Source organism: Bactrocera neohumeralis, chromosome 3 (genome assembly GCF_024586455.1).
Source record: "Bactrocera neohumeralis isolate Rockhampton chromosome 3, APGP_CSIRO_Bneo_wtdbg2-racon-allhic-juicebox.fasta_v2, whole genome shotgun sequence".
Lineage (NCBI taxonomy): Eukaryota > Metazoa > Arthropoda > Insecta > Diptera > Tephritidae > Bactrocera > Bactrocera neohumeralis.
Genome location: NC_065920.1, coordinates 75,343,229 through 75,369,380, shown reverse-complemented (window position 1 = coordinate 75,369,380; position 26,152 = coordinate 75,343,229). Strand labels below are relative to the sequence as shown.

General features: G+C 34.1%; 1 protein-coding gene across 7 annotated transcripts in view; it reads right to left on the bottom strand.

Annotated features, from left to right (window-relative positions):
- LOC126751973 (protein sickie) overlaps positions 1-26,152 on the bottom strand; it is a 474,537-nt gene that overhangs the window by 111,338 nt on the left and 337,047 nt on the right. For all 7 annotated transcript variants that reach the window (XM_050462474.1, XM_050462475.1, XM_050462479.1 and 4 more), the window contains 3 exons: positions 2,660-3,318; positions 1,846-1,990; positions 92-472 (listed from right to left, as the gene is read on the bottom strand). In XM_050462474.1, coding sequence (XP_050318431.1) covers positions 92-472; positions 1,846-1,990; positions 2,660-3,318 — 1,185 coding nt within the window. The remainder of the gene's footprint in view (positions 1-91; positions 473-1,845; positions 1,991-2,659; positions 3,319-26,152) is intronic.

The window sequence follows — 26,152 nt, the reverse complement described above, 5'->3', positions numbered from 1 at the left end:
AGGAATTTCAGTAAAATATAATTTACCAATACAAAACCTAAACTCGTTAAATTAAGTGAATTTTTAAAAATTTATTAGCAATTCCACTTACCTAATGCTGTTGCTGCGATTCAGTCGTGGGCTCTGCACATATGGCGACTCATTGCCCGCACCGGTAGCCGCCACAACACCACCGCCACCACCAGCGCCGCCCGCTTGCTGCATGCCACTGCCCTGTGCGGCTGCAGCTGCCGCCGCTGCTGCAACGGCTGCGGCAGCATTACGATGTTGCAACATTTTATGGCTGTGGCGTGACATGGCCGGCGAACCGATTTGCATATTCTCCAGCGAATCGCCCTCGGATAGACGACTGCCCGCCGTGTTGCTGTGCTTCAGCCACATGGCGTATGTGCTGTACTCGGGCTTGACTTCGGCGTAGGTTTGCGTGTCCGAGAGTGAGCCATCGATCATTTTGCCAGGACGATTTGATATTCTGAAAAAGGTGAGCAGAGTGTTATATATACAATGTTTGTGTACTATCTACGGATTTGTGTGAATGCCGGCATTCAATGCGGCAAAGGGCTTAACTTGGTGTTATCACAATAAATCAGTTAAATTATCATGGTAAATGCATGTAATTAGTGGCGTTTTGTGGCAATTAAGTAGTTACCCAATAGAGGGTGTCTAAGCAATCCTTTAAATTATGACGATGATATTTTATAGAAGACATTAGTTATATATATTCTTTTTATTTTAATATTTTGAATAGGAACGAAAATCCTAGACTTTATAATTTATAAGGTTTACCTATAAATATATAAATAATTAGCAGATCATTTTTTCTTTCATTCAAAAACTATTTCAAAAATTATGCTCCATTAGGAAAAACATTTCATTTTCGACACCCTTTATTAAGTCTAATTGGTAAGAGGCCTTCAACATAATTAGCATATGTTGCATAGACACATTAGTGGTTGGTGCACTGCTCGGCGGTTTTCATCGAATCAATAAAATTTTTCAAAATCGCATCATTTCTAAAATACATACATATTTACGTTCGCTTATTATAATTTTATTATTTTCAAAATTTTCCCAACTTTTTATATTGCTCTTTTTAGTTGCCTCACATCACTGTGAAACTTGTTGGGGCAACTTAAATTAATTACATCAGTTATGCATTAATTTGCACCAGAGCAAACCACAAAATATGTTTTGCTAATGCTTGCCGCAGTACACTAATTAAATAGCTGTTGAATATTCGCGCCGAAGTGGTGAGAGACATGGGTATATTTCACTAATTAGTAGAAGAGTTTGAAGCAGAAATTGAGTTCATATAAAAAATTGCTCTCTGTGGAAAGGGTATATGGATTTTTTTATGGACATTTTTCAATATATATTTTTTTTTAATGTAGAAGGGATTGTTATAAGCTTCAATATAGAAAATAAGGAGCTTTGTAACAATTTTGACTGGAAACGTATTTAGAACAATACGATGGCGGCCAAAAGTGTGCAACAATTTTTGTGTAAAGTATCTAGCTTCTATCAATGCGCAGCGACTAAGATCGCTTGGCCATATTAGGAGAATGGACATCAAGCATCCCTCAGGATGTGAACGAACCGATATTTCCTTGCCTTTTCACGTTCTGGCTTTGGATCTGTTAGCCTCATGTAAGCTCAGCAAGCTGGACACTGTTTAATTGGCACTCACGCGGTGAAACTAAAGAATTTGGACAGAATATTGTCTCTATCCGACCGCTTTTTTGATGCATATCATGGAGCTGTGGACATCATAATGAATTTCTGTTCTATTTCTAACCTATTTACTTAACATACTAATATGATTATAATATAAATATAAGAACTTACCTGTGTTGAAATAGATGTAGGTCTGTGCCCGGCTTGGGTAAACTGTGCGATCCAGTAGCGAGGCGTTCGCGAATTGATTGGCTGAGCTGTGTTGCGCCGGGTCCAGTTAAAGAAAAGCTACGATGTTGAGTGTTGGGAGGAAGTTCTGGAATTTAAGGAAAAAATAGTTATCAAAGAAACCACCTTCAAAATAAGCAACTGCAAATATATGCACACAATATACAAACATCCCTTTCAAAAGCTAACGCTTTGAGGCGATTATTGTCCGTAGAGGAACACCTTAGGTCTTGGAACAAAAGCAACACAGGGTATACGACTTTGGGGTAGTGTTGATAGTGGATTAAACAAAAAGCTCCTACTTTTAGGCAAAGGGAGCTTAGCAACATTGTATATGTTATAATAGGGCACCTATGAAATCACATTTTCAGAAAATGGGAAAAATGGATTCAGCCGAAGGCAGGGCGTGCGCAGAGGATGATGAGGGAACAATATCTATGCGAATGCCCTGCTTTCGGCCGGTTGAGAAGGACATACTCCACGGCTCCCATTACTCTCACTTAAGAGGCATTGGGCAGCTGGTGAAAAAGAGTAAGGTATTTTACCAAATCTCCAGATCTGCTGGATAAGGCTTTAATTGGTTAACTCCCGGGGAAACAATGGGCCTAGCGCTGGCCTAAGTGCGATTGAATGAGGGTAGACGCCAATGCATCTGCTTTTTCAACCAACCAACTTAAATATAATTTTTTATTGAACTAATTTCGATAAATTTCCTTAAACTTTAAATACTCAAAAATTAAAAGTATTATTCACTCACTTGTCATATCATTGGGCAACGTCTGAGTTCCGCCGGATACTTTCCGTCCTCCCGCACCGGTGGCAGTACGCGGCACTGCTGAAACGTGTGCTGTACGCCCAACGCCGCCACACATGCCACCCGGCGAACCACCACCGCCATTTGGCTGACCGCCGCCTGCGTTCATCAAGGCTGCGCCCATCATTGCGATATTCTGTTGCTCCGCCGTTGCTGTGGCGCTCCCATTCGTACGCTTAACATAACCAAAACTGGGTGGTACACCCTTAGTGCGGCCCGATGGTGAACCTTGTTTGGAAGAGCTACCACTGCCACCGCCCATACTGCGCCTCGACGGCGATGACTTTTCAGATTTTTCACCTTTATTGTGTCCGTTCAGTGGCTCCGGCATTTTCGTCCAGTTGTCACGCCCATTTCGTGAGTTCGAGCGATGTACGCCCACCACACCGGCGGAATGGTGCTGCTGCATGTGTTGCGCGTGCTGAGCATGTGTGTGATGTTGTGGACTTGCATTGGCGCTGGTGTTGCCAGAACCGCCGCCGCCACCTCCACTGTTGCTGTCCATTTTAGGGTTCGAGCCACCGCTTGAGCTGGCCTGTGAGGCAGCCGATGAAGGGGGTGCGGTGCCGATGCTATCGAGACTGCCACGGCTGTTGCGTATGCTAGGAGAGAAGGAAAAAAATATATAATCAGGATTAATTAAAATGATTAAATTCTGAAACTTTGGGAGATAATGGAAATAAATCCTTTTATAAAAATATTTTCATTATTTCTGTTTTGATTGGAGAAAATGTCGCTTTTTGAGTGCTCTGTTTATGTCTACACTTCTGCTTCATATTCCAACTCATTTCATTTAACAAACTATTTTAAACTGCTTATCAGCACATTTGCAATTCCCATCACGCGACCGCTTGCCATTTTTCTATTTATTCGAACTCGCCAAAGTTGTTTGACTCTTCGCATAAATATTTGCATTTGTATGCGCTTTCATGTATGTTCCAGCTTTGTGTGTGTGTAAAGTGGCAAAGTGAGGTCAAAAGCTGCAGCCAGTGCTATTTGCGCTGCACTGTTTCACATTCGTATTCGCGAATTGCTGTAAGCAAACAACAGCTGCAACAGCGGCAAACAAAGGAAGTCAAACACCCTTGCCAGCATGTTAGTCAGTCTGTTCCTTTGTCGGGTTTTTCGCTATGTGCGGCACTCCCCACTGCCGCGTTAGCACCCTTGCATTGTCTTTTGTTGTAACAAAGTGTAGGTTGCTTTGGTAGAATTTTCATTCGGCGTATATGCCTAGTGGCACAGTTTTAAACGGTGCTGTCGTGCGCTTGTTGTTGCTATTATTGTCATGACAACACAACCGGCTACAATGTGTCAAATATCGATTTAATTCTTTTGAGCGCGGAGTAATATGAAATGTATGATATTTGCGCATGAAAGATTATAAATTGAAATGTAAACTGGCCAACTGCCTAGAAAACATGTTTTTTTTTCATTTTATTAGGGGTGTCTGTAATTTTGGATGAAAACATTGCCGTTTTAATTTCGTTTGGCAAACGAAGTTTTATTAATCTCCACAAATAATAGGATTTCCATACAAAAACTTGATTTTGATCATTCAGTTTGTATGGCAGCTATATGCTGTAGTAGTTCAATCCGAGTGATCTTTTCGTAGATTGCACCATTGCCTTGGAAAATAACATATGCTACATTTCGTGAGAATATCTCATCAAATAAAAAAGTTTTCCATGCAAAAACATGATTTTGATCGCACAGTTTGTATGGCAGCTATATGCTATAGTGATCCGATCTGAACAGTTAGTTTGGATAATATAGCATGGTCTCAAAGAATAATGTACGCGAAATTTCGTGTAGATATATTGTTCAATAAAAAAGCTTTCCATACAAGAAATTGGTTTTTATTGTTCAGTTTGTATGGCAGCGATATGCTATAGTTGTCAAATCTAAGTAATATGTTCGGAAATTGTATGGTTGCCTAGGAAAATAATCCATGCCAACGTTCGTGAAGATATCTTGTCAATTAAAGAAGTTTTCCATACCATGATTTGATTGTGATCATTAATTTTGTGTGGCAGCTATATGCCATAGGGCTTCAATCAACAATTTGTTCGGATGTTGTACCATTGCTGTTCAAATAATTTCAAATATTTCCTTCAGTGTTGCATAAAAGTACATCCCTAATACTGTAATGTAATGTCAGTACTATTCTCCTCATTTTGTTCATTCTAAATATTTATTGCTTAATTGGCATCAGCAAGCCAGCAAGTGCTTCATTTTTTTTAGTCAGTCCAAGATGTCGTATCCGACATATTTATGAGCTTATTAAATATAATTTATTTCGTATGTTAACGCATGCACTTACACACATACTTATATACACGCATAAGTACATGCATGTGTATATGAGTCAGTGTACAAAACTGCTAGGCGAGCAATGAACTCTTGTCATGCAATTGCAGATATTATATATCACATACAACAGTACTTATGTATCAGTTTTTGAAATGAAAGCAGAGTTTGGAAGCAGACATACAAATAATTGAATATGATAATTAATAGGGCAAAGATACTATCAAATATTTTCCGCACCAAAGAAGTATCTGTCAGACTTTAAATAATATTTTCCACTTTCATTATTTGACCAAAAGTCTGATTATTTTGGGGCAAAAAAAGCATAGGTGAACTTGTTCATGCTATATGTAGGTTTCTTTTTATATTTTGAACCCTAGTTTGGCAATCTAACAACTCAAAACTTAAACGAAACATTCGACATTTTTGACACACGTACAAATATCGTACGTTTACAATATTTCAAAATGTTTACAATATGTCAAAATTTTAATTTCGATCAAGAAATGGAATTAAATAGCGAACATTTTTGCACTATTATTTTTTTCAACTTTCGACGTTATTAACTTATCAAAAGCGCGTAGATGAACTTCATTAAATTTTTGACGATGAAGCTCCGGAGCAGTGTTTATCAATGGTATGGTGAATCAATTGAGGTCGTAGATCACTTCAAGATGAATTTCGAGAAGGTTGTTCAAAATCAGTTGTTGTTCAGGAACCTATTGATGCTGTGCGCAAACATATTACAAGTCATGTGATATACCGGGGGATTGGGATACCATAGGCATTTGGCATTTGGACACATACAATACTGAACACTTTGGTGTTAAGCAATTTTTTCACGTGGGACCCCATAAAATTCTTCAACAAGTCAAAAAAAGACTCCTGTCGATTTCTCAAAAGAAATATTAAAAAAAATACGATAGCGGGGCTTCAAAACACATCTAAAATATCGAGGCAGGTAGTTTTCCGCGTATGAGTCTGAAAGTGAACAGCAGTATGTATGGGTGTTTCATGTTGAGCCAAATCCAACAAAAATTGTTCGTGCATGAAACATTTCCAAGTAAATGCTTGCCTGTTGTTTTTTTTGTTTTTGGAAAAACTGGACATACCACTGGAACAACGCAGAACAGTAAATTGTGAGTGGTATACAATCGTTTGTTTGCCGGTTGCCTTTCAAGAAATCTGATAAACAAACTCCCGAAGACAGATAACTCTTCACTACACAATGCTAGCTCTCACACTTCAACTGAAACAACAATATTTTTGAACATTATTATTTGAAACATCGATTTGATAAGTAATCCACTGTAAAGTTCTGACTTGCCACCGAATAAGTTCTTTTTATTTTATTTTTATTTTGAATAGCAATAAAGCGATTTTGGATGATTAAAATTTTCTCTAATCCCGAATTACAAATGGCAACACACTTATGCAGTATTGTAAAGATATAAATAAAAACGACCAATGAGAAACTTGGCTTTGATATCAGTAATAAATAGGTTTTTCAGGTTCTTCGCTTAATCTCCGCTAGATGTTTACACAGCATCTGCCTTATTCGGCAAATAGAGATACTGCTTTTATAATAACATTACTGCCTAACTTTAAGCAATTAGAACAGAGTGAGCACTAATAACCTATTGGTTGTAATAACCTAATGGTAAAGCTTGGTTTCGAAATTAATTTGATTAACCCGGGAGCTTTATTAGAAACGATTTATGGAAGAACTCTCTAAGGTTTAGTATTATCGTTTATTAGTATAAGAAGAATTATTAAAGATAAAGCTTGGCTTCATCATTCTCGAGTTAGCTAAAAGTAATTAACTCATCTACTGGGCACTGTTGATTTATATGAATATGCCAAGCTTATCTTATTTGAAACAATATTGTTATAATTTATGGCGAAAACTAAAAAAAGATTTCAACCATTAAGTATAAGCTTTGCGCTACTTGAAACATATTTTAGAGACGGAAATATTTGAAAATAAAAAATAACTCATATTTCCAACTTATTCCAAAAATTGGCACAGACCTCTAAGCTGATTTTAATTCGCTCTCTTTTTAATCTTTCAGAATGAGTAGATCCTTTAGAAGAGTCTTTTCCAATACATTTTTGCAAATCGATTAATGAATATTGCTCAGTGCCCTTTTGTAGCTGCACTTGCATTGATAACTGGCGAAAATTCCATTTCAATTGGTAATCAAATAAGCGCACAAATACACAGACAGACATAACATTCATCAAATTTATTCCACTGAATACAAAGGGCACGTAAGCACTCGTACGAAGAGATGCACATGAGAGCACAGCTCACAAAGAGCATATACTATATGTATGAGCATATAAATGGATGGCAGCCAGTAGAATGAATATGCAAGGCATTCGAATATTGAAGACTGTTTGATAATAAAATTTTGCAGACACACAAAGTAAATATTGAACCAAAAAAAAAACGACGAACGATCGATAAAATTATATGAAAACATAAAGGATATAACGCATGAAGCTGACTTACAGACCGAAAGCGCAAGAGAAGACAGCAAATAACTGATTGATGGGTGGGTGGATCAATGCGAAGCCAAGAGCTGGCAAGACGTGGCATCAACTGCGGTGAATGCTGACTCGACGAAAAGGAATAAATGCAGTAAAAAAGCTGCCACAACAACAAATCTTTGAAGTGCTGCATAGAAAAGCGCAAACACGCACACCGCTCCGCAAGCGCCAAGGTTGAGAAATAACTGAAGTGTTGCGGTAAATGTAGAATTTTCGGGTTGCTGCAATACATAAATTTGTGGCAGACCACGGGTATGCTGCAGCAGAAACAGCTGCAACAGCGATAGTGGTATAAATTATTCAGTGGCAGGGAACCGAACGATAAGCGCTTAACATTACGGTTGAATGGAGTGAATACAAAGGAATTTGACAATTAGAAGAGATAGTGCTGTGATGCGCCATGGTTGACTTGGTTGTATGGAGTGTGCTTTATCGGTTATATGAAGAATAAAACGTAAGGATACTAAGTTGAAACTTTGAATTTGAGAGTTTAATTATTGTTGCAAAAAAAGTGATTGGAATGAGTTATAATTATGCTCCAAAGCGGATTGGTAATTAAATATTCTATTTTTCGCCTAAAGGTAGGCAATTTTTATCTAGTAGCATACGTTTTTTTGGCTTGATAAATGAAGGCTGTTGAATATGCAATATTCACTACCATTATTTATGAGAAAAAAAAGCATTTGCATAAATATTTCGTAACAGCACTCCCACATTTCTCCAATCTAAACGTTCTTCACGCCCTAATATAGCTTAATTTGCACCTGTTAAAGACCAGAGAAATATGCCATAAAGCATGGTACGCATTTAGGCACTTTAAGCTTTAAGCCATACACCTCCTTCTTCATCGAAATATGTGGCGAACACACCCTACAACAACAAAAACTATTTGCCACAAACCATCACCAGTTATAAACAAGCACACACACCGCACATAACAACAGCAACAAGGGAGTATAACTAATATGCTTGCATATACATACATTATTTAGGGTTAATTGAGCGTGATATATGATTTTGCCGCAGACACAGAAAAGCGCTGAGGCGTAAGGCAGGAAACAGGGAACTGGGAATATAAATAAGATATAGGCGTATGTGTCAAAAGGGAGCGGAAAATGTTGTGCAGGTATTTATGTAAAGCAAACCACAAAACATACAACCTGTTTTTATTTAATATAAGCTTAGGCGCCTAGATGTGTACTATGGCGTAATATATGTAAATGCTTAAACGCCTTTTTTGTGGCATGTTTTAAGGTGTGACTAATCTATTACTTTGCTACTGATTTAATGCTTTTTTATTAGAGAAGTGACAACTTGTAGTAAACGACTAATAAAGGGATTTATTTGGAGCTTTGGGTTATTTGGCACGAAAGTTGGTTAAGTGAAAAGTAAATGGGATAAAAATTTCTTAGGAAATTTTAAATTAGAGTACTAACATGAAGCCATATTTCCATAAAATTTTAAACCGTTAAATACCACGTGATCAAATTTGACCCGGACTGGTCGGCTGAAACTGCACGCAAATCGAGGTTATAAATATAATTTTTCTGGAATGGTAAAACCATTTGGTTGTTAGAGAGAAGTTTGATTTTCATATGTTAATTAATCTGTTATTAGCGGATATGAATTTTTGAGGTTCTGAGATTTTTTCTTCAGAAAATATTGAACAACGAGTTTGCTTCAGATTTTGTGTTACCAATTTAATTACAGCTAAAGAAGTGTTGAAAGATGGTGTTTAGCTGAGGATTCTACATTCATAAAAACGCATTATTATTAGTGACGAGACATGGGTTTATGAATACGACGTCGAAACTAGTCAACAATTTAGCGAATGGTGCTCCAAAAATAAGTTGAAACCGAAAAAAAATCGCTGAAGTCACTGAAGGTTATAACAGCCGAGCTTTAAAAGATGTGTATGGAAACTTGGATTCAACGTTGGTATACCTTTATTGCCTCAAGAGCCTATTTTGAAAACGATATTAAAGATTTGTATCGTACTTCGTGAAAATTTAGTTATTTTATATTCTTGAAAGTGATATTAAAGATTTGTTTCAAAATTCGTAGTCCGGGTCAAATTTGATAAGAGGTTAATAAATCGTTTATGCTCACTAATAAGTGATATTAAAGATTTGTATCAAAATTCCTAGTCCGGGTCAAGTTTGATCAGATAGTAAATAAATTGTTTATGATGACTAATATGTGATTTGTATCAAAGTTCGTGAAAATTTAGATATTTTATAAATCCGAGTCAAATTTGATCAGATGGTTAATAAATCGTTTATGCTGACTAATAAGTGATATTAAAGATTTGTATCAAAATTCGTAATCTGGATCAAATTTGATCATATGGTAAATAAATTGTTAACGCTAATATGTGATATTAAAGAATTGTTTCAAAATTCATGAAAATTTAGTTACTTGTCAATCCGGGTCAAATTTGATCACATGATAAATAAATAATTTATGCTGACTAATGTGTTCACCGTAGCTATTTTAACGTTTCACAGTTTAAAATAAAATAAAAAATGCCTAATGATTTATAATTTAATTTTATAAGCTTTAAATAGCTTTAAATGTTCTACCTTTAATGTATTTTTTTATAAATTTAATATCATAATTAAACTTAATACATATGTATATGAAACGTCTAGCACGAAGCGTTGTGCCGCCCGTACTACCAAGTTTAAAGCTACTAGTACACAGCTAAATCTGTAGCCTCCTACAGCAGACAAAACAAAAGCTATTTTCTCTTTTTACTTTTCGCACTTTCTTCCCCGTTTATCGCCGTTAAGCAGCGTGTAATATTTGTTGTCCTTTTATTAATTTAATCTTATGCGTGCCGTCTGCCACACTTTAGATTTTTATCATACACTTTATATGCCACTTTAGCAGCTTTTGTGTAAGCATATCGCCGCTGTTGTTGTTATTGTTATGCTGTCTGCTGTGTCTGCATTATCGCTGGATTGCGGCGTTGTCGGCGGTTGCTTTAGATTTGATTTTAATACGGTAGCTTTTCATGTATTTTATTATGCTTCCATTTTGGTTAAGCAAATTCTTTTCAAGCGCTGTATGTTTTCATTATTTTTACATGGAAAAGATATGGAAGTGAGCAATAAATTGTAGTAAGAAGTAACTTTAAAAATAGAAAGAAATTATTTATGAAGCATACTTTAAGGAGTTCATGGCCGGTTAATGCATTTTAAAGCTTTAGAGTTGAAATTATTTATTGTTATAGCATTATTTGAGAAAATTTTGTTGAAAAATACTTCTTGCGAAATTTGTATACATACTTAAATATATTTTTTTATTTTTCTTAACCTTTTCTGTACTTATCAGTAAGCAGTTGAGGAAAATAAAAGTAATAAATAGTCTGCCAAATAGTTCACTGGGGAGCAATAGTAAGTGAAGTGCTTTAGGTAAGGATTACAAAGGACAAAATGAAAATTATTGTTCGCGAATATGCTTTATTTATATAAAAATAAGTCAAGTACAAGGTTGTACCAGAATATTTTAGTTAAGTATCCTGGTGGCATATTCAAATAATTTTACTAAACCGCTGCAAATTAAATATATCCTAATTGAATATTCCCGAAATAGTTTGAGATAAAATATCATCACTCCATTTCTGCCCCCACATCCTGCTTTTACTCAACCCTTTGACTTCACTTCACATATATGTCTCAAAACCTTTGCTTTTCTAGCCCATAATTGCCAGTTAGTGTGTCACCTTTGTGCTATATAAGCAAATTATAACTACAACAAATAGACAGAAGTATTTATGATTAAATTAGCGGTTGAGAAAATTGCCATAGGCAGGCATATGACAGCGAAGTACGACTTTCTTATAGTCTACAAAGAGTTGTTGGCATGTTGACGCCAAAGTACAAGTGACACAGTTTAAATATATACAAATAACTGTAAACTGCACTAATGTGGTAGTGTGTGTGTGTATAGTCTGCTTGAAAAAATATAAAATGTTTCGTGCTAATTGAAAATCAATAGGCATTTTCTAGCCACTAATAAATACATTGCACTGTGCCAGTTATGAGTGGCTTCAGGCAAAAAGAGGCTTGGCAATAAGAAAAATATGTATGGCAAATAAATCGATGCGGCATTAGCTGAATGTGTGTATGAATATTACTAAAATTGTGCTAAACTAATTGAGTAGCGTTTAATTAAAGAAAGTGGGTGCTTAAATGGACTGACTGACTCAAAATTTTTTTGGTAAAAATATTAAAAATAAAAAAACTAAAAAAAAAATTTGCTAAAAAATATCGTTTTTTTTATTATTATCCATCATATTATGCAATACAACTAATTTATATGTAAAAGTTAATGCGAGCCTACAATAAGTGATATCCTGAACAAATTCATTATTCTATCGTCTCCGCTGACAAACAACTATAAATCACATTTTAATATAATCTTAATTGAAATCACAATATAAATAAGCAGCAGTTATGCATTTCTAAAATCACATCAAAGCCATAATTGCTGCGCTACTTGCTTGGGCAGAAAATTTGCGAGTTCATGCAAAACTAATAGACACACACATAGGCAAACAAACCCACACAAATCACTCGAAGCGTTTGAGAAATTTTGTATAACTCAAATTGATGGCATAACCGAGCGAATTCTGCTGTTGTCAGCTTATTTGGGAGGCATCAGCAGCAAATAATAGCGGTAAGCCAGAAGCTGCTGCATGCAACCAATTTCATGGCAGCAATTTTTGGGGCAAAAAGCACTCAAATTAAATTTGCTTACTTAAGCGCAAAAACCAACTATGAATTTCTGTGTGAGTTTATGCAACATTTGCACTTAAGAAGTTGTGCGTTCGAAAGGTCTGCCTGCTATTAATGGTGCAAGTTTCCACTTACCACGCACACAAGTATTTCCCTAAAGTGCTATGTTGTGGCTGATTGGAAGTTTGGTTTAACGGTACATGACTTCACTTGATTTATTTTCGACAAGCAATAAATCACAGACGGCGATCTTTGATAGCAATACAAATTTGCAAAGTGAGTGTGTGAGTAAAAACAATGTAAGACGGTATGCATGTAACTTACGCCATCACGCCTCAAAGTATGCAACAAAATATGTGTATATGGCAAGCCAAAAATAAATTACCTTCTAGAAACTGTGGAGTTTTTTTTTATTTCTTCAGTTAAGTTTGCAATAATATTTTTATTTAAACTAAAAGTTAAACGTAAGATTAGTTGCAGAAGGACCAGTTGATATATCACTATGTTTATACCCTGAACAAGCAAGGAAACGTGGTAGACCTTATGAAATATGGTATGTATATAAGTGATCAGCATGACGAGCTGAGTCAATTTAGCCATAATCGTCTGTCTGTATTTACGTGAACTAGCTCTTTAGTTTTAAAGATATCGAACTGGAATTTTCCATACGTTCTCTTCTCCATAAGAAACTGCTCATTTGTCGGAATATCTGATATGGGATCACTATTGCATATAGTTGCCATACAAACTGACAAGTTCTTGTATGGAAAACTTTTTTATTTGACAGAATCTCTTCAAGAGCTTTGGCATAGATTATTGCCAGAACAACCTCTGTATATATTGTTGAGGTCCCACCTTTATAGCATATATATGTTACTGCCATTCAATCTGATCGATCAAAATCCAGTCCTTGTACGAAATCTTTTTTAACTGTAAGAGGACAACCGATGAACCAGACTAGTTACAAAGGGACCAATTCATGTATTATTTTCAAATCTTTTAATTAGCTCTGAAAAGTTCTGAAACTAAATTTCAGCCAATATTGGAAAAATATTGACTAGTCCGAAAGTAGTTCCATTGTTACTAAACAATTATTTCAGAGATAGTCAAGTAAACATTTATTTGGTTTTCTTAGTACATACATACATGTAGAGATATATGTTATTCGCTTACTTTAAGAAAATATTTGCGAAAAACAAAGCTGTATTCACCAGATTTTTGCTTCAATAAAATTACCAACATTTTAGTGTTTTTTTTTGTTTTTTTGATTACTTTGAAGTCGTTTTGGAATTTTGGTTCTGTTTGAGTTCACTGTGTACCGTATATAACTCACACACGTAAATATTATATATTCACCGTTAAATTTTTTCTTTCAAAATTTTGTTTCGTTTTCAAATTCGTGCACGAGTTTCACGAATACAATCCGCACGAGCACAGTAACAACAAAAACTCCAAAAATGCATTTAGCGCACAAATTTCGCCGGAAAGCAAACGAGACATGTTAGTTGGGTTAGTTGGAGAAACATGCAAATTATTGTTAGAAAGAGATTACATATAAATAAACATGGGATAAATACAAAGAAAGAAAAATGTAAATTTTCCTCATTTATTGGAGAAATTATTTTAGAATATATACATAAGTCCACATATTCAATTTTTTTTAAGAAATTAGCGATATTAAGGTAAAAAACAAATATTAAAAGAAGTTTTCGAGACATAAAAAGGTTAGTTTACTTTAATTAACTCCTAGAAAAAAACTTTTTTTGTAAAAGATAATAGTAAGAACGAAAAACTTGTTTATTTGAATTTGCACATAAATTTTGAGGTGCAAAAAATGAGTTAACACTAAAGTTTAAGATCTTTTCATTAACTTTGCCTTACAACTTTTTTCTAGACTACTCATAATTTCGCCGGAAATCGATATAAACTGCTTTTGAAGTTTTCTCTCTGACTCTTTTTCTTTTTGCCGACTGCAAAACGCTCGTTAATCATTTTTTCTTTAATTTTTGTTATTTATCTTCTTTTCCCAATGGATTTCAATACACTACTATCTTTTTAGCTTTCAATATCCAACAACCTTGTTCTATTATCATTTTACCGGTAAATAAATAAAAATTGAAATCTGATCACTTGAAATGCACGAAAAAAATTACTATGACTTTTTAAAATTGATTATTTTTATGAATCATTAAACTTTTATATAGTAAATATTGTACAAGAGTCATATTTATAAGGTGAAACAAGTAAGATATCTTGAAACGAAACATGGAAAGCTTTCGTTAGGGTATGATTTCAAAAATGTAAGTGACATGTAGTTAAGCTTTCACTCAGCTTTTCATCCAAGCTTTCGCAGAGCTTTTTTGGGAGTTTTAAAAAGGAAAAGCTGCTTGTAATCTCTTACAGTTGATAGCTGATAAAACATTAGTTTATGATTAGGGGCTCCACGGCTTCAGAAAAATATATATTACTGTCTTATTTAATTGTGGAAAATTGTGTTAAGTTCTCGGGTTTATTCGAGTAAAAGAAGTAAAAGAAAGATATGCAGCTAAAGGTCTCACTTAAAACTTTAAACGCGTTTTTCATGAAATCGTGTTTACAAAGTTGGTTGTCAAGCACTACTCAACCGATCTTAATGAAATTTTTCACAGATCTTCGAGTTATAATTAACAAGGTTTTGAACGAAGGATTTTTTGTTCAATTCTTCTTCTTTTTTGACTGCGGTATTCACCGTTGCCAATACACAAAGGACCATAAATCTTCCGCAGAACATTTCTTTTGAAAACTGGTAATGCCGGGTCATCAGATGTTGTCATCGTCCATGCCTCTGCACCATAAAGCAGGACGGGGATGATGAGTGACTTGTAGTTGGTCTTTATTCTTCCGGAGAGGACTTTTATTCAATTACACCTAATAAAAAAAACTCGAAAATGTTTTACCAAAATTGGCATTTTTTTGTTGAAATGTCTGCCAAGAATAAAATTTTCTCCGCTTCTGTTTTTTCGGCGTCTAATACTTGGTTATGGTCTAAATAAAAATACTAAGTTTTAATTTTTATTTCAGATGATCCTGCAAGAAGTTCTGCTGTTAGCGCGTATGTACCTTTTTTCAAGGCAAGATCAGAAATGATAATGGATGAGTTTTAAATAATTTTTTTTGCAAATTTCGGGACATTTTTTTTCAAATAGTTGTAATCGAAAAAAATTCTTCGTTCAAGTCTTTAAGAATTGTATCTCAAAGACCTGTGTAAAATGTTATGAAGAAAATTCGATTTTTTTAACTCGTAAACCCATGTAACCCCTTAAGAAGAGTGCAAACCTAAACGAAAGCACTTCAAAACGTCGTAAAATGACCTCCTGCTTTGTATAACTAATTCTGTCTCCTATAGTCCGTGCTGAGTATATATAAACATTTCCCTTTTTGTATTGAATTTTACTACTCTTTTGTTAACGTGTCCCATTTGCATCGCTAGTGACTTTGACTTATTTACCAACATTTGCCACTGTTATAACTACGAAGTATATAATTTACTGTTGTCAACTGAACTTTTTTATTTAGTCTTAATTTTATGTACGGTATTTCGATTAGAGGTTTTGTTTTGAATGTGTTGTAAAAATTGCAAAAGCATATTTTTTTACACACATATGACATAATAACTTTCTAAAGCACGCAGTGGAAACGGAAACTTGCGTAAAGTGCAGGAAACAACGTCAGTTTGCATAAAAAAAGTTTTCGCGGTAATAGTGTTAACTTGTATTATATAACACGCATATCTAATTTTTTTAATCGACCTTCGAATACGAATGTCAGTGCGTATCAGTGCTGGAACTTATTTGCGTCGCTTTGAATAACTTTATTTTACTAACAAAGGATGCGCTGTAATCTAATGTAATATGAAATCTCCTTTCTACGCTTTTCTGTGGCTAAAACCATTACAGGCAATATTAAAAGCGCATAAGTAATTCATAAGCGCGTATTTACCGAGCAGTTAATCCCATTAAATCTGCTTTAGATAAGTATCTTATGCACTTATACTACTATATGTTGTATATATTTGAAGCTACAGTTATTTCAATGACAACGCACATAAATTTTCAAGTTTAATCTGTGACTTAACGCATATCTACTTAGCCATTTTGCATTAAGCCGCTTTTATTGTCATATTTCGCATATAAAATGGGTGTGTAATAAATCTGGGTTGTGGTGCTACAAAGTGCTTAGGCAATACTTAAGTGAATACGTATATATTTGTATAGAATTATATCAAGTACCGTAACCTTATATAAATATATGTTTATACATATATTGCAACTGTTGAATTGCTCGGTATATCTTGAGAGCCCTAGAGTTACTGCGCATTACATGCCACCAGCCTACTTTTGCCACTAATACACACACACACACACATAAAATTATGTCTCTCAAAATCACCAAAACTGACCGCCTGCCAGTCACGGTGCACTGTGTAGGTTAATAAATTACGTACGAACAATGGCGGACTATTTTAGTCGCATTAAATTTGTGGCCTTTTGGGTGAACAATTTCAATGAATGAACGAGTGAGTGAGTTTTATGCGTCGTTCGTGGCGAAAACACAGGAAAAGCAACTTGAAGTGAACAAAAGCGTCAAAGGAAATTATAGATATGTGCAAAAATTTACACATAAACACACACACTTGTACAAACGACTGTTTCTAGAGTGTGTTGGAAATCTCTAAGGCTGCCACAACTCGTGTATATGTATTTACGGAGTGTGTTGTAGGTGTTATCGTGTGTAGAAGCTGTAATAAAAGTAATGGATTTTTATGAGTTTAAGTTCAAGGGTGGACAGATGAGCAGCATGCCGTTTTCCTCTCGGATGACTATATGACGTCATCAATGGATTGTGGAAGGGTGTATATTTTACATGTATATATGTTTGTATGTGTATAAATAGCGTAAAATCATTGCCAAATTGAATGTGTTAGGAGAATCAGCATAAGTTATATGAATAAAGGATATGAGGGCATCAAAGGTATGTCGAAAAATAAAATATAAACATAGCATAACGGGATGTATAGAGGGTATAACAAAGAGTGTTATGTTAACAACGTAATTTCAACTTAAAATTGGTAACTATAGGAATACCTTCAGATGAAACACTCTATTTATGATCTAATATGTGAAATCGTTATTTAAAGGAGGTTTTCTTAAAAATTACAGTTTTGCATAGGGGTGAGATATATTTATTATGGAAATTTTCAAAATTGATTCCACACAATCATAAATTAAAATTTTTAGTCACAATAAAATATGTGAAGATTAATGAAAATTGTGAATTGGCAACTCCAAGTCGAATAATTTTTTTGTTCAAAATATCATCTCTAAAAATTTAATTTTAATATTTAAGGTCATTAAAAAATATGTCAAGAATAATGAAAACTGTAAGTTGGCAACTCTAAGACAAAAAAAAAAAATTTTTGTTTTAAATTTGTTCAAAGTATCTAAATTCCATATAATCTTAAATTTTATTATTTTTGGTCAATATAAAATATGTCAAGAACCATAAAAAATGTTGGTTGGCAACTCTAAGTTAAATAAAATAGTGTAATTTTTTAAATTTTTCTTAAGGTAAACAATCTCAAATTGAATTATTTTAGGTAATATAAAAACAAGTCAAAATTACAGAGTAAGCTGGCAACTCTAAGTCAAACAAAATTAAGTTTTCATAATAGTTTTCGAAGAAAGATCGAAATCTTAATTTTTATAATTTTTGAGTCATTATAAAATATGTCAGTATTAATGAAAAATATTAGTTGGCAACTCTAAGCTAAGGAAAATTGTGTTTTTTTTCTCAAAATAAATTCCATAACATGTTAAATTTTATTATTTTGGTCAATAAAAAATCTATTATGTTTAATGTATATTGCAAAATGGCAACTCTAATGCAAAAAATTGTTTTTGCTTTTAAAAATAATTATATGCATCTAACTTTCTTTCCATATATACATATGAGGATTCTTAAATAAGTCATAAGCGTAATTGTGCAGAAAATTTACTAATTGACTCAATTAAGAACTTTCTGAAGAGCCTAGTACTGTAATATATAAATTTTTTATTACAAATTTACATATACAAGTACACAGCAATTAAAATCCAAGTCATATAACTTCCTTAAACACTTGGGTCATACTTTTTTCCATCATAGCCTAACACGCTTCTCATGTCAAAACAATAAAAATTCACATCAATTAATTGCTTGGAAGACTCAATTTATGGACTTCCTTCTTTCTGTATATGAATTTTGTCAATTTGGCTTGCACCACAAACACACACATAAAATACTCATTAAAATCGCATGACTTTGTTGTGTAATTTATGGCGGCGATCATGCAAGGGTCACTTCTATTTCCAAAATTTTGCGTTTGAACCAATTGAGCATAAATTATATGTTATATACACAAATGAGGCAATTTTTGTGTGTGACTCGTTGATTTTGGGGGTGTCTTTTTCTTTAGCATTATTCGTTCTAAGGCGGCGATGATAAAAGGAGCACTATGCATGACAAAAATGGACAAAGCTATCAAATTTAAAAATACGTTTTTTCAATTTCGCTGGGTCATTAAAATTTTATGTTGTTAAACATACTTTTTAAGTGGCAATAAATAGCTTTTTTATAGGCTTCAACATGTCTATTAAGAGAAATTAGAATCTTTAGTATTGTAAAGATAAATTAGACTTGAGGAAGCTAGAGAAATTAATGTTAATTGTAGGCTTAAAGATTACAACAAATTTTTATTTGTTAATGGAAAAGAAGAAGATGAAGAAAAATACTGTTTATACGAGGTAATAATTTAAAACAATTTTCGATTGTATTGACTATAGCATACAATGATTCGATCTAAACTATTTCTTCGGCGAATGTACCATTTCCTTGGTCAATAATCCATATAAAATTTCGTGAAAATACCTCGTAAAATAAAAAAGTTTTCCATATAAGAACTTGATTCTGACTGATCAATTTGTATGACCGCTATATGCTCTAGAGATCCGATTTCAAAAATATATTCGGAGCTTGTACCGTTGCTTTGATAATTAATTCGTGGCAAATTTCGTGAAGATATCTCGTCAAATAAGAAAGTTTTCCATACAAAGACATCGTTTTGGTAGCTCAGTTTGTATGACAGCTAAAGGTTGTAGTTTTCAGAAATGAGCTGCTTCTTGGAGAGAAATAGATGTCTGCAAAATTTTATAGCGATATCTCAAAAACTGAAGGGATAGCTCTAATTTATACAGAAAAGGTAGACGAACAGATAGATGGACATGACTAAGTTATATATATATATATATACGTATATAGTTAACAGCGTCTCCGGCGTTTCGTTCTGGATGTTATATAATTCTTGTAAGATTTAATTGAGCCTACTTTGGGTATTAAAATATAAACTAATATAAATAATACATAAACATTATATCAGATAATGTGTAAAACGTTTAAAGACAATTTAAAAAAATTTGACTTAAACTTTTTGAAAAAATTTTGACTTTCCTAGAAAAATTTTGCTTATCATATATGCCTCTAGAAGAGAAAAAATTAATTTAATTTGGTATACATTGTTTTCAGCAGCCCTCACGTCACGTAATTTTCAGCTAAAGACATCTAACGGTTTCTTATTTAGGTTTCAACTATTTATACACATTTTTTTTCAACTGACACCCACACAGACGAGTTCATAAGAAATTTCATTAGCCACACTGAGCGCCAATTTTCATTTAACCCACAGTGTGTCGCATAGTAACGAAGTGTTTGCAAATAGCTGTTGAGCGCCAAAAAATATGCAAAGAATTTCGACCAGCTCACTGAAGGTAAAACACAAGGCTTGCGAGAACGACAAGCAATTTTCGAAACAGAAAAAAGAAAGCGTTAACATACCCTACAAACACAACACGATACACGACAGCTCAACTAAGCGAAAAATTTTAATTAAAAATTACGCTCGTCCCTTGCAACAACTTACTTCAAAAGCTACGTAAATTGCGGCTGAGACGCAGCTGCTAAAGCGATTGCTCGCCACCTTAGACACAACTTAACAACTTTCCTCTTCATTAGCTGCCATTAACTAGCATTATAGTAAAGTACACAAGATTATATGTAGCCGGGATGTGGGTAGAATTGTAGAGCACCCACATAAAAACAAACAAGCAACGCTACAGGAAGAAAAAATATACAAGCAACAACTACAACGAAAAAAAATATACAAGCAACAACTACAAAGAAGAAAAAATAAACAAGCAGCAACTACCACGAAAAAAATGTACAAGGCAAAATGCTTGATGTGGCACGGCGCAAAATTATTGCTGAACCTTACTTGTTTTTACACATAATGTGGAGCCAAGTTCTATTCTGGACTTAAATTTTACAATACTGGAAAATAAAAACAATAATAATAAAAACAAAAACAACAAAAACGGCAATTAAAGTTCATTAAAGTGCAGTGAACCGGCGAGTTGGTGAAGACCTAATGCAGATACGCCAAGGAAGCACTTGCGCTGGCTTTAATAACACTTGGAAAGAGAAAGCGAATGAAATATAGAATCTGGCAGGACTAACAAATAACATTATAGACACACATACATTCATTTACTAGCTCGTAGTACAACAACTTTTACTTTACAACTATAGTAAAGTGGCGATGTATATGCATATTATATGTCCTACTCATCCTCATAAAGCAAAGTACGGGCGATCACCTGCTGCGCAGCTCCGCCATTGTGCCACATCTTTGCTTGTAAACTCTACTAATATCTGTATATAAAAATATATATGTATGTATATGCAAGCTATAGTAAGCTAAATCGCACTTCATTTAGCTAGCCAGCCCGCCCAACGGCTAAGGTGACTATATAGAGGCGCTGCAGTGGGGTTCAAAACATTAAAGTGAAAACACTGTCTGATTACCAGGTGGAGCTCATTGAGTAGAGTTTATGTATATACATACATACATATGTAGAAGTATATTTATATATATGTTTTTGTGTGTGTATAGTTATATGCCTGTGTGTGTGTGTGAAGGAAGCAGCTGACAATTTCGCCATTAAGGCTTGGAAAGTGGCAGAAGACTCACAGTTTTTGCTTGGTAATCGAGTAGGATTAGCCATGAATGAATTGGAGGCACACTTTGTAGAGCTAATTTACACTACATACACACCACAAATAAAATAAGGAAGCATATATGTACAATACCTTCTCAATATGCTTGACTTTTGTACACAATATTTATAGTAAAGACCAGAGCAAGGAAAAAAATTTATAGTAGGATGGTACAGTACATTGGTAAAGGGGGATAAAATAACAAAAAGTAAATAGAAAATAACTTACGAGCGTTCTGATGTCGGCAAGAAGAAAGAGAGAGGGGTGTTTAAAATTTTCATTCGATTTTCTACAGAACTACGAGTTCCAAGGAGAAAAGTAATTTAACAAAGTAGGTAAGGAAAAGATCTAAATTTTCGTATTTTTATTTTTTCACATAATCTCAAAATTTATGTGTAAAATTCAAAGTAACAAGTTTTTGGTATTTAAATTTTTTTAACACAACAAATTTAATTTCTTTCACAACAGTTGGGGTAAACTAATCTTTTTACAGATTACCCCAAATTTTGTAAAAGAAAAAAAATTTCTAAACACATCATAATATGTATTTTGATTAAAAAAATTTATTTTCACCTTATTTTAACTTTATATCGGAAAAATACACTAATTTTCTATCAAAAATTCTTAAGACAAAATATATATTTTTAAATAGTCGATCGTATTTTCCTTTCTTGAAATCTTTATTTTCTGCTGGCATACAAAATTTTATATATTTATGGTACGTTTTCTCAGTATATAACCCCCTAAACTCTCCAAATCCTTAAAGCGCACAAAATACCAATACAACTTTCCTTTTCACACAAAAAAATTGCAATTCTCAAACTCGTTCTTTATTTTCTCAAATGTAACGTGAAAGCGCTAGCCAATAATCCTTCCCAAGCACGCCTGTTGCAACAATTCACATGCCAATCGTTAGAGAATTTGCTGACTTATTTGTAACCAATCTTGCTCATGTATAAAGCAGCCGCACACTGCCTGCCAAAAGTGCACATATGTACATGTAAGTGAATATGTCAGCTTTACGCTTAAGCAGTTAAGTGTTTTTTGTTGCAACAGCTGCTGCCAATACAAAAATAATAACAAACAATACTAGCTTTTTATTTCGCCACACACCTTTTTTGTTGGCATTTGTAGTCTCCAAGTAAGTAGAGGGTGTCCGACTGTTGCTCTGAGTTTTGGTATTGGTATAATGTAATTTATTTGCGTTTTCCTTTTTCCGAAATTCGGTAAGTAGTACATATGTATATCATTTGGGTGTTCTTTAGACATGTGTATATAATTTGTGTGCTTTAGTTATTAGTATTAGCGTGTCTGTTTGGCAGTTGCTATATTTCTTAGTCGAAAGCGGTGGACTTATTTGACAGACAATGGCCGCATAGGCAAAATTTCCAAAAAAAAAAATTATAAAAAATAAAATAATGCTAGAAAAAGTGTTTACTTCTGTTGCACCGAAGCTTTAATACCCTTCACAGGTGTATTTCTTATAGATTAAAAGCGTATGAAAGGAACTTCATATTGATTTTTATCGGTCAGTTTGCATGGCAGCTATATGCTATAATCGCTCGATCGGAACAATTTTTTCGAATATTACATCGTTGCCTTAAGTAATAGTCCATGATTACTTTCAGGAAGATATCTCGATAAATAAAAAAGTTTTCTATACGAGGTCCTGATTTTAATTGGTCAGTTTGTTTGGCAGCTATATGCTATAGTGATCCGATCGGAAAAATTTCTTCGGCGAATGCATAGTTGCTTTAGGCAATAATGTATGTCAAATTTAGTGGAGATATCTCGTCAAGTAAAAACATTCTTCATACAAGAATTTGATTTGAACCGATTGGTTTGTATGGCGGCTGTAAGCTATGTATAGTGATCCGACATCGCCGATTACGATAAATAAGCAGCTTCTTGGGGAGAGAAGGATAGCTGAAACTATTTAAGTCGATATCTCAAATAATAAGGGACTAGTTCACGTATATGGAGATGGATATGCCTAAATCGGGTTTTCCGATAAGAGTGTTAAGATACCTTAAAAAAGCACAAGTTGTTAAAGAAATCAAATATTTTTTTTAATTAAAAGCACAAACGATGCAATTGGGAAGTACAATCGATATAATATGGACCTGAATATAACATCGCTTCCACGTCTTCTTTTGCAGGAACGAATTCGACGAACTCAATTTTCGAGTACTTTTTCCACCAAATCAAGTCGTATGCCCTCAATATCACATTCAATATTGACATCTCAGCTTGAAGAGAGTCTGGTTTATTATCTAAGTATGTGTATATGTATATGTACATATACACTTAAAGAGTCTCCAACCTTTTCTTCTAAATGCTTCAAACTAAATAATACTTTATAGGTATATCCTACTCAGCTTATATATAGGTATTACAAAAATTGACTACTTAGCAGCAGTAAGAAGACTCGTACTCGTACTTACGACTCTTCTTACTGCTTCTAAGTTCACATTTGCAGACGCGGCTTTGTTTGCCTTACTTCACATATTTTCATTTTTTTCGCTTGCTTGCCTCGCTGCAATTCTTTTGCCGATATTTCCAAATATTTTGCTTACTTTCTTACTTTGGTACATTTTTTTGCCGCTTTTTTCTTTCTCTCTTCTTTCATATTTATTTGGAGTTATATTCGTGCCATCGTCAGGGGAACTGTCAAAGATTTATTATCCTTGCAAGCAGAACTTCCGCTGCTTCCACGATTTTTTCTTTTTTGGTGGGTTCTTTTTCGCTTATATTTCATTTCTTTGCTTTGACTTAGTTTTCTGTAGTCTTTGTTTAACGCACTGTTGCTTACAGTTCGATGAACATCAAAAATTTATATGTGCACACATATATTTACATAGCAACATAAAAATATTACATTGTATATTTTCGGAGGCAGTTTTTGAATTTATATATGTATATACATAGATATGTCTGTATTTATATGTATATGTATATATATTTGTGTGTGTATATATTTGAAGTGCACGAATTTCATTTTTGAAGTGGTAAAAGCAAAAAAAGCACACACTCATTGACATTTATAAATGCCACACGAGTGTTGACTGCAGTTGAAGGATGCTTGAACTCTCACTGGGTAGTCCTGAATATTTTATAAATGCGGAAAATTGTTTCTAAATGCGTAAGTTAGATTAAATGCGTACAGAGAACACTTTTGTATATAGATACCAATCTAACAAACATGCAACATAAGAATGTAGCCACAACCTAACTCAAGCTCAGACCCAGTAGCATGAAAGTTAACCTATGAAAAATATACCCACGCGCACATATACATATCTGGCTATAAGCTCATCAATCTATCATAACGAATCGAAGATACATGATTATCCAAGAGAGTATTTGTCTATGTACCATATGTAAATGTACTTGTACATAGAGTAGCTACTTTTCCTGTAAGCAATCACACCTGGCACCGCCACTATCAGCTAACTCCATATGTATATATTTTCACCTTTTTGCAGTAATCCTTTATCCTTGCTATCGGACCAGGGTTGAATGGCTCCCCTTTACTCTAATTCCTATATTTACCCATAACTTTACACACACTCTCCCACTCACACATTACGCCCGCTTATTTCACCTTTTATTTATTTAAGCTTTTTAGGTTTTTTTCCTTAACTGCTATTTTTTGTTTACTTATCCACTGCAGATGTCATGTCGCCCCTCGAGTGTAAGGCGGTTGTGTGGGTCCGTCACTTATACATATACGGCACATTTGAATTCATGGCAATTTACATGCAAAGCATTTTCACATGCCCATTTGTTTACATTTTCACATTTCTCCGACTTTAATATGCTTTAGTTGTGCACACTAATGTAGATATGTAAGTTGTGTATGCACCTACTCGCCGTTATCTACCCCCCAACATCGGTTTGCTTTTATTTGAGTGCCTAAATTCATGTGAAATTCTATGCATTGTTGCTGCTGTCGTTGCTGTTGACATTGTTCTTGGTGTTGTTGTTGTTGTTGTCGTGTTTGTCGTTGTCCTTGCGTGTCATTAACCTTTTCGAAATGCATTCGAATTGTCATTTGTGTCACATGAAGCATCACCGGAATGCAAATTCAGCCAAAGTACAACATTTGTCCGCTTACATCGAGCACTCTCAACAAAGTACGTAAACAAAATGAAGTGTGCTTTCAGGCGTCAATGGAATTTTTTATAAATTACGTTCGGAAATGGTTACAAGTGCTGGGGTTTTTGAAGGTTTTTCAACACTTTGCGGAATTAAATATTTATGGGAAGTGAATTTAAAATGAGAGAGTAATTTCGGGAATAAGTACAACTATGAATAACAAAAATGGATATGTATAATGGAGAAGAACATTACTAAATGTTTTGTTTTTTTGGTAAGGTTTTGATAAACAAATGTAAGTTTTCTTTAATAGAATTTTATTACACTCTATTATTACTCTCAATCGGTCGAATTTTTTTTATTTGCCAATCATTAAACTGCGCTCAAGACAGATCAAAAGAAAAGAATGATTTAAAATTGCTAAAATTTTTGTATCGAAGTTTTTTTTTGTGTTGAAAATTATTCTTTAGTGCTTTGCAATCCTATCTGAAACCCAGATTGTTTGCAATTGAATTTGGAAGGCATTACAGTGCCCTTTGATAACTCTATGCTAGGCTAAATAGAGAGTATGGTAATGCCTTACAAATTCTTGGCTAATAGTTGCCTAGTA